The sequence below is a fragment of the Callithrix jacchus genome, chromosome Y (genome assembly GCF_049354715.1).
Source record: "Callithrix jacchus isolate 240 chromosome Y, calJac240_pri, whole genome shotgun sequence".
Taxonomy (NCBI): domain Eukaryota; kingdom Metazoa; phylum Chordata; class Mammalia; order Primates; family Cebidae; genus Callithrix; species Callithrix jacchus.
The window spans coordinates 9,149,132-9,158,655 of record NC_133525.1 but is presented as its reverse complement, the minus strand read 5'-3'; the positions used below and the strand labels follow the sequence as shown (position 1 = coordinate 9,158,655).

Here is a 9,524-nt window from a genome sequence, read left to right as displayed (position 1 = left end):
TCCTTTGAAACAAACATTCCACAAGAGGCAAGTAAGAAAACAAATATACATCACAAATAATAAACAGAGCCACAGGGGAAAGAAGTTAAAAATGTACAAGTAAGTACTCTAAAGGAATCTGAAGGTCACTCAAAACTTTTCTTGAGTCTATTTCCCTATATTATCATATTATCAGCCAAGCAGCTGAAGAAGCTCAGGTTGTTGGTGTCCCGCCTGCCTGCAGATGGGGGCTTCACCCTCATGAACCTAGAGCCACTGGAGTGCAGTGGAATCAACCACCCTGTATCCTGGAGAGAGGGGAGTGGGGAAGGCTCATGCCAGGCCTAGCCTCTCACGCACCACTTCCCCTGGGGAGCCTGGAGGCACTACTTACCTAGGACACCAAGGGGATACTCCTTAATGATCACCGCACGGACGAAGTAAAGGTTGTGAGGAAAGGAGAACTTCATCCTGCTGCTGGTACCTGGGATGGCTGAGTTCCTCCACCTGCCTGGTGACGAAGGGAGAAGGAGTAGGGCCACAAAGAGACCATTTCAGCTACCTGGGCTGAAGCGGCCTGCCAGCTGCTGGAGAGAAGCAGGCATTTCCTCCACCCAGCTCGCCCCTCCCCCCAGAAACCCCACCCCCGCACCCGGATCCAGGCCGACCCCTGAGTCCTGACCTCTCCCCCAGACCTAGGCTTCCCAGCCTGACCTGCAAATCCATCATGTAGCTAAGCAAGTAAGCCAGACTGTATGGTGGCTTGCGATCTGGGGGGGAAATATCTGGCTGTGCTGCACAATCTGCCTCTGCTCAAAGAGCCTCCAGATGATTGAGTGAATGTCCCATAAAACACAGTGGAACTCTGCAAGAGGGCAGAGAGTGTGGGGCAGGGGTCTCCGGCAGACCTTGGGCCTGGCACCCTTTCTTGGTGGTCCTCTGACTGTGTCCGGCGTGGGGGCACTTCACGGCTGTGGTGGACTTGGGCGTGGGTGGAACGAGGCCGAGAAAGCCTACGCTGTCCAGGGGCCACCCACGGAAGAAGTGGTCAGGAGGTTAGGGGGCGGGCTGGGTGGTATGAGGCGGCTGCTTCCTCAGGATTCCGGAGCCGCACGAGGCCCTCGTGTGCTGGCTGCTGAACAGGGTCTGATGCTCTCTGGCTGTATGGTGTTCTCCTCTCCCGAACTCCCTGAGGGGTGGATGACTCCCCATGAGGAAACCGCTGAGGGTAGAAGGGGCTGCAGGGCTGTGCCTGGTGCTCCCCAAGGGGCTCTCGTGGGTGCGGCGGAGGTTATCTATGCTCCCAAGGGGCCTACGACACCCCTTTGGGGGCAGGGCCAGCAAAAGGGAGGAGAGCGTGTCTGGGGAGCTGGTGCCTGCCTTGCAGAGGAGGGCAGCCCCGTGTCCCAGGAACCCGAGTCTTGAAACCTGCAAGGATATGGGTCTCCCCAGAAGCCGGAGATGCCCTGCCATCTGGGGCATTAACGGAGCCCAGCTCCGATTGAAGGACCTCCGGCGAGTCCGTTGCCAGCCAGTGCTTGCTGGGGCCAGGGCTAGGCTGGGCCCGCTGGTCCACCTGCTGCCGCTCCTCGGTGTTAGCCCCCTCCTCGGCCACCGCGTCCACGTCCACCATTACGTCGTCCACCACCACGTCGTCCACCACCAGCACTGCCTCCTCCCGCACGGCTGCCTCCTAGCTCCTCGCCCCAGCCGCCCACCCTTGCAGAGCCTCCAGCCTGAACTCGGCCCCTCCTGGGGGCGCTCACAGACCATGCCCTGCGGCGTCCTCCCCAAGACCCCGGCAGCCCTAGACTCCCCTGCTGAGAACCCCGTGCCGTGCCTACCTGGACCCAGGGTTCCTGGGGAGCCCCACCCGGCTGGCTGCCCTAGGCACTTGCCGTGGGGCCCAGGTCCCCAACAGGAGCCAGGTCCCCAACCGGGGCCCAGGAGCAGGAGGCGGAGGCCCTGGTCTTACAGAGCCCAGCCAGCAGGTACCACGGCCGCTGCTGCGCTTGCGGTAGCCTCTGGGTCCACAAGGTGTGTCCAGGGCACTGGACGCCAGGTGCTTTGGAATGCTCCTGCGAGTCCAGCATCCTCAGGGAGGAAGCAAGGTACTCGGAGCCTGTATGCGCCTAGACCTGCAGGAGTCCGAGCGAGAGTTTCCACCTCTGGAGCAGACAAATTCCACTCCAGCAAGATATTAGGCAACTTTCCTTCCAGGCGCCTGCCCCGCCCCACTTCCTCAAGCCTCTCCGCAGCCCTCGCCCCAGCAGCCAGCGCTGGTGCCTCTCTCTCTCCTCTCGATCTTGGATCTTGGAATACTCAGTACCATCTACCTGGCCTGCCGAACGAACTGAGATGCTTCATGTGTTCCCTGTGGATCAATGGCCTGCCACACTCATGATGGCAGTTAGGGCACAGGGCTTCCATGCCCACAATTCCAAAGGGCGGGCAGCCCGCGTGTGCCCGCACACACCGCCGCCTGCCGCGAGCTCCCAGGGCTTCTCACCCAGGCTTACCCGAGGAGGCTGCGGCTGCAGGCCCAGCCGGGGGCGTGGCTTCCATGGACACGCCCACCGCCCTGGCACTGACTGGCCGCCGGGAGAGGCCTACAGCCTGCTTCCAGCTCGGCCACCCATTTGGAGGCAGTTGGCCACGGGTTCGCCCGGAAAGTCCTGCGCATGCGCGCTGGGGGTCCGCCAAGCCACGCCCAGGCTCCCGTAAGCGCGGCAGAGTAACGGGTTGGCGGCGGGGGGCCCGGCGGCGCCTGGAAGTCCCGCGCATGCGCCCTGGGCGTCCGCCAAGCCACCCGCAGGCTCCAGTAAGGGAAGCAGAGCAAGTAGGACGCCTTGAGGGAGGAGGAGGAGGAGGCGGTGCTGGTGGTGGAGGACGACATAATGGCGGAAGTGGAAGCGGCGGCCGAGGAGGAAGCCGATGTCGAGCGGGAGCGGCAGGACAAAGGGGCACAGCCGGGGCCTGGGCCCCTGACGCCAGAGTCCGCACTGGACGAGCTCCGGGCTGTTCAGGTGGAGCTGGAGCCTGTTAACGCCCGAGCCAGGAGGGCCTTTTCTCAGCAGAGGGAAAAGCTGGAGCGCAGGCGCAAGCCCCACCTGGATCGCAGAGGCGCCATCATCCGGGGCATCCCCGGCTTCTGGGCCAATGTCGTATCCTTTTCAGCACTTTTTCTGTTCGTCCGGTTGAAAGATGCTCTAGGGGAACTGTAAATAACTTAGGGGCAGCTCAGCATGGATATGTCTATTCTGGAAACAACGGTGAGTTGCGAGATGCGAGTTGCGGCGTGAAAGTCTGGCTTTAGAAGGCCGGAGCGGTCGCAGGTACTGTTTTCCTGCCTGCGGGCGGCACAGAAACCCTTCGAGATGCCGAGCAGCAGGTGGTTGAGTCATCCTTTTGAAGAGCAGAAGCGAGTTCTCCCCAGCAGAGTTTCTTTTTCGGAGAATCAAGCTACTGATAAGGGAGTGTGATCGCTCCCCCTTGCCAGTCAGATCTGGGACAGGACATTTTCGGGTATAAGCTGGCTCTGCCCCTCCTGAGACGCCAGCAGCCCTCTGCAGATTGCCCCAGTCAGCCTCAGAATTATACACGCTCCGAGAACCCACGAGGCCTTAATTCCGGGCAGGGGGTGGGGAAATGAAGGTCACACACTGAAGCAGATCTCAGAAATCCCGTACCCCAGCCTTAGAGCTTCTTCCGTGTTCCTTCTGGCTCTTAGACCTGCTTCCCTGTTGCTTGTACCTCTTCCTTCCATCCCTGTAAAGGCTCTTTGACCTAATTCAGATTGCAAACCACCCCCAGATGTCAGCCCTGATCACTGACCAAGATGTACGCATGCTTAGCTACATGATCAACTTGGAGGTGAGGCCACGAGGACTGAGGCTAGAAGGTTTAGTGGGGAGGGGGAAGGGAAGCAACTCCTTGCTGTCAGCAACAGTGGGCACCTCACCTGGAAAGATACGTAAGCTTTCTCCACTTTGTCCTGACAGGTGAAAGAAACAAAGCAACCTATTCACGTCTGCAAGATCATGTTGTTCTTTCGGAGCAACCCCTACTTCCAGAATAACGTGGTTACCAAGGAGTATCTCGTGAACCTCACAGGTGACTGGTGGCTCCCAGGAGGGGCAGTGGAAGGAAGGTGGTGGGTAGGTGGATGGATCATTGCCAACGTGATCCAGCCCACTTCCCACAAAATCCCCTCTCTGTAGAATACAGGCCTTCTCATTCCACTCCAGTTCAGTGGCATCAGCGTTATGAACGTGTGGCCTACCGCCGCAGACACCAGAACAGCAGCCTTAACTTCTTCAACTGGTTTTCTGACCACAACTTCGCAGGATCTAACAGGATCGCTGAGGTGGGTCCTCGCTGGAAAACATCAGGAATGACCCCGGTGTGTTCCCAGCTGCTTGGCTCACCAGTCTCAGCCCTGATGAGGCCTTTCCCAATTGATTCCTGTGATAGATCCTAAGTAAGGACCTGTGGCGCAATCCCCTGCAATACTACACGAGGACCAGGCCACCCGAAGAGGGAACAGAGATTTCAGGTAAGCCGTTCAGTTGGAGCTAGAGCTGACTGATCCTCAGGATGAGGAAGGTGGACATGCCTGTATGCAGGGAGCCTGGACGCTGCATTCGGAAATGTAGAAATTGAGGCTCCTTTCATACACGTAGGAATACCTCGACAGGGAGACAGAGAGTGACAGAATCCAGTACATCCAGGGCATTTGGGCTCAAAGAGGCACATCAGAGACGGCACTGCAAGGCAGGTTAGAGCTGGGGAGTCTTAAGCCCAGCCAAGCATAGTCGCTGTCCAGACTCACTGAGAAGTGAAGCTGAATCATTACCTTCAATTTGTGGCACTTGTTTCCATGGCTGCCAACCCCACTGGCAGTCATCCTACCAGCCCCTTAAGATTGGGCTCCCTGGATATGCCTCCTTGCCACAAACCACAATGACTGTTTAGACTGCTGTTCTTATACTATAGCCCGATCAGATTTCTGTGTGCTCTTACTGTCCCAGAAAATCACCAGAGAGGTGATTATGCATTCACCTATAAAAGAAGAACATGTGAACTCAACGCATAAGTGAACGTCAAGATTTCCATCATCCTTGTCTAGCTTAATGTGCTTAATGTGTCTTATGATACCCCAAACAAAGGACTGTGGAGGTACCTCATCCCAGCACACTGGGCCCTGGATATCTTAGTGCACATTATCCCCTTTCCTTGAACCACTGCTGCTTCTGCAGCACAAAGCAAGCCTCCAGCTGCACTGTCTTTGCTTTCTTTTGCCTCTCCAACTCTGTCCTCTTGGAAGAATCCCAGATTGCGCCACACCCAGTCACTGTTGTTAGCTGACTTCCGTCACAGGGAGAAAATGCTGGCAGTGGGGCAGGTATGACAGAGAACAGCTGGTAACATATGGTAGGAGGAAGTTTAGGAGATCACAAACGGGGAAGGGGTAGTCTTTTCTGGGCGGGCCCTAAAATTAAAGCATTTAAAACTATTGCTCAGAGGAAATGCATTTTGACACGCAGTTGTGTTTCTTTAGGGGACTCCCATTTTTCGGGTTGAATATGATGGTGCGTCGGACTTCACCTGAAACGGCAGAACTCCTGAAAAGTTACTACATTATTCAGGATGTCAGTACTCAACATGGTCTTATGCACAGGAAGCAAAAGAAAGACAGATCCTGTCATAGAAAAATGCAGATAGGAAGAGGGGGTAAACTTGGATTTCATGGAGTGAAAATAAACACTGTCAAGGACGTGTGACTCTTGTGTGTGTGTGTCTGTGGGCGGGGGGGGAGGGTTGTGTGGGTCTGTGTGTGTGTGTGTGTGTGTGTGTGTGTGTGTACCCAGTGGATTCCATGTGTTTCATTCTCTGCATCATCTGCAGTGGAGACGGGCCGCTAAAGTTATAGAGTGACTGGGTGTGGCGCATTTTGGGATTCTTCCTAGAAGCCAGAGTTGGAGAGGCAAAAGAAAGCAAAGGAAGTGCAGTTGGAGGCTTGCTTTGTGCTGCAAAAGCAGCAGTGGTTCAAGGAAAGGGGATAGTGCGCACCAAGATATCCAGGGCCCAGTTTGCTGGGCGGAGGTACCTCCACAGTCCTTTGTTTGGGGTATCATAAGACACATTAAGCTAGACAAGGATGATGGGAATCTTGAAGTTCACTTGTGCGTTGAGTTCACATGTTCTTGTTTTATTGGTGAATGCATAATCACCTCTCTGGTGATTTTCTGGGACAATCATCCTCTCGGGTCCCAGCAACATGGTAAGAAATGCGCATGTGAGGTGTGTGTAGGGACTGTGAGAAAGGATACAGACGCATGTGGGAAGGCATTTGGGATATGCCTTTCTCTTTTTAATTTCTGTTTGTTTTTTTTTTTTTTTTTCCAGCATAGATGACTAAGGGAAAACACAGACATGCAGAGGTGAGGGTAATGGGGGTGGATCCATGAAATACAAGAATGCCAGCGGGTCCATGCATGGACTCTCTGTCCCTTGATGACCCAGGATATGGACAGTGTTGTTGATGTTTACATCTTCAGATGGATTAAGCTTTTCTCCAAGATTATTAGGTCAGGAGTCAATATTGTTTGTAACTAACACATTGCGGGTGCATTTTGTTCCTTGCCAAGTATAGTGAGGATCTCTTCTCGCTAATGCAGGGCACTGTATATTGTTTCTGGAGCCCAGGGCCCTTTTACTTTCTGTGGGCATGCTTTTTTTTTTCCAGCGTACTTTGCAGAAGGTTAATAATGTAAAGAGAAGGAACCCGAAGTGGCAGATCATGTGTTACAGGCCTCACGCAGGAGGACAAAACATAACAGCCTTCATTCCGGAGTGAGTGACTGGTAGCCAGGAACATCTGCGTCCACGCACAGGACAAGGAGTTGTCTCTGCCGCAGAGGGGGAGGGGGATTTCAGTGGTGGGTCCAGAACTTGCTTCTCCGATCTCAGATAAAACAGTTCCAACAGGAGCATCCGCGTTGGCGAGGCACTAAGGGAGTGCTAAGGTTCCTGTGCCGTACGGACTCTGGTCACCACAGCTTCTGTGAGAAGAGCTGTGCTGTCTCAGGGAAGAGGGTTTGAACAGTCAAAGTTCTTGCAGTTTTTGTGCTGCCTTCCATATGCATTACGGACCTCCTGCTGGGTATCAGCAGTTGAGCTTTGAAAATCCATAGCCCAGTTTTGCCCCTGTTCCCATGCAGACAGCTGAGGCTCCTGAGTGAGAGCGTTGGCCTCCTCTGACTGCTGTCCCCATGACCCACCAAGGCAGGAGAAACGGGTTTTCTCAGCAACTTACTCTGTAAACAGCGGGAACTCTTTGGCTCCCTCAAGCTGTCCTCTATGCTTCCCTGTGCTGGTCAAAGGACACTCCTGCACAATAGAGTAGCCCGACGGTGGGAGTCGGCAGCAGATTGGTGTGTACACTCAGGGCAGCTCAGACTGGGAAATGTCTAGGGACTTGCCTGTTACCAGGACATCACGAAGGGTCTTGCCCCAACCTTAGTGCCTGAGAAAAAAGTGAGGAAAGGGTCTTGCCATGATTTTTCTAGGAGGGAGCTACGTAACGAGAAGATCATAAGTAAATCCCAGGACTTGTTTTGGGATTGGTCTGTTGTAAAGTGGTGGTAGGGGAAGACCTTGCCCCAGGGAAGAGAGTAAACCAGCAACTGTCCCTGTGGACGGGAGTGCCAGGGCCTGGTGCCTCAGGCATATTGGCCACCCCTCAAAGTGAATGCAGCTGACTGGCCTTCTTCGACTCCTGCTTGCAATTCAGTCTAGTGATTTCACATGGGTCCCGAAGTCATAATGTCTTATCAGAGAAAGTGCTCAACTGTACCATCGGTCTAATAAAAACAATCAGACATCTTTTCTTGGTGCTATGTAAACTTTTGGAAAATATTACTTTGGCCAGTGTGCTGCCCACACCTTCAATCCCAACACTTTGGGAGGCCAAGGTGTGTAGATCAGCCGAGATCTGTAGTTCGAGGCCAGACTGACCAACACGGAGAAACCCAATCTCTACTAAAAACAGAAAATTGGCCAGGCGTGGTGGTGCATGCCTGAAATCCCAGGTACTCGGAAGGCTGAGGCAGGAGAATCACTTGAAACCTTGGAGGAGGACGTTGAGGTGAGCCGAGATCACAGCACTGCACTCCGCCTGGGCAGCAAGGCTGAAACCCCATCTAAAAAAGAATGTATTTTAAGCTCTGGGGAACACGGACATGTGTGCAGCTTGGTTACATAGGTAAAAGTGTGTCACGGCGGTTTGGTGCAGCTGCCAAACCATCACCTAGGTATTAAGGCCACCACGATTTAGCTATGGCTCCTGATGCTCTTCCTCCCACTACTTACCCTGAGAGGTGCTGGTGTGTGATATTGTTGTCCCTGTGCCCATGTGTTCTCATCTTTCAGCTCCCACTTAGGAGTGAGAACATGCGGTGTTTGGCTTTCCGTTCCTGTGTTAGTTTGCCGAGAATGAGGGTTTCCAGCTCCACAGACGTCTTCGCAAAGGACATGGTGTCATGTGTGCACGTATTTCTCCAGGCTTTCCTAGAAAGACAGAGCACACTGCTACACCCACATACATAGCAGCATGATTGACAACGGCCCAAAGATGGAAGTAGGCCACGTGTCAATCCATGGATGAACAGGTGAATGGAATGGGCTCTGTGCACATTCCATCGTGGAATACTATACAGCCAGGAAAAGGGATGAGGCTCAAACACAGGTGGCAGTGTGGATGAACCTTGAAGACAGCAGGCTCAGTGAGAGACGACAGACATGAAAGGCCACATAGCATATGACTTCATTTATCTAAAATGTCTAGAACAGCCACAGATTTCACAGAGACAGAAACTAGAACTCTTGAGTGGCAGGGACTAGGAAGGTGGAATGGGGAATTGGTGTTTCTCTTCTTTTCTTTCTTTCTCTTTGTTTGAGAGGCAGTCTCGCCCTGTCACCCAGACTGGAGTACAGTGGCTCCATCTTGGCTCAGTGCAGCCTCCGTCTCCCGGCCTGGAAATTGGCAATTCTCTGCCTCAGCCTCACGAGTAGCTTGGAATTACAGGTGCGTGCCACCACGCTCAGCTGATTTTCGCATTTTAGTAGAGACAGGGTTTCACCTGTTGGCCAGAATGGTCTTGACCTCTTGACCTCCTGATCTGCTGGGGTTACAGGCCTGAGCCTCCTTGCCCGGCCTGGAAATTGGTGCTTACTGTGGACGGAGTTTCTGATTGGGAAGATGGAAGGCGATGGTGATGATGGTTGCATAATTATTTCAAGGTACTTATTACCAGTGACTTGGACTGTAAACTGGCTGAAATGATAGGCATCACATTATCTGTGCTCTACCACAATGTTGAAAAATTTTATTGCTATTGACAGGAAAAGATGCTTTCTTTGTGGAAAAGGATAGCATTTAGCTGGCAACAGTGAACATTGCCCAACATTTAAAACATATATACATATGTTTTATATATATAGTATATTTTATATATAGTATATTTTATATATATTATATATTT

General features: G+C 53.3%; 1 protein-coding gene across 2 annotated transcripts; it reads left to right on the top strand.

Moving 5' to 3' along the window:
• The first annotated feature begins 2,778 nt into the window (after window positions 1-2,778).
• Window positions 2,779-5,761, top strand: TSPY (testis-specific Y-encoded protein 3). Of its 2 annotated transcripts, none has more exons than XM_078364512.1 (6): window positions 2,779-3,143; window positions 3,775-3,852; window positions 3,981-4,092; window positions 4,200-4,345; window positions 4,453-4,534; window positions 5,540-5,761. In XM_078364512.1, the coding sequence occupies exons 1-6, from the start codon at window positions 2,877-2,879 to the stop codon at window positions 5,560-5,562; spliced, it is 708 nt and encodes a 235-aa protein (XP_078220638.1). In that variant the 5' UTR covers window positions 2,779-2,876; the 3' UTR covers window positions 5,563-5,761. The 2 variants fall into 2 exon arrangements, with proteins under 2 accessions (XP_078220638.1, XP_035145763.1); XM_035289872.3 differs by having other exon boundaries at window positions 4,227-4,345; window positions 5,540-5,753.
• Window positions 5,762-9,524: the final 3,763 nt, after the last annotated feature.

Bases quoted from the DNA above. Each gene is read 5' to 3' on its own strand.
- TSPY (XM_078364512.1), top strand. From the start codon at position 2,877: ATGGCGGAAGTGGAAGCGGCGGCCGAGGAGGAAGCCGATGTCGAGCGG. The intron at 3,144-3,774 runs GTATCCTTTTCA...GACCTAATTCAG, and splicing joins CCGGCTTCTGGGCCAATGTC to ATTGCAAACCACCCCCAGAT. The intron at 4,093-4,199 runs GTGACTGGTGGC...CCCTCTCTGTAG, and splicing joins GTATCTCGTGAACCTCACAG to AATACAGGCCTTCTCATTCC.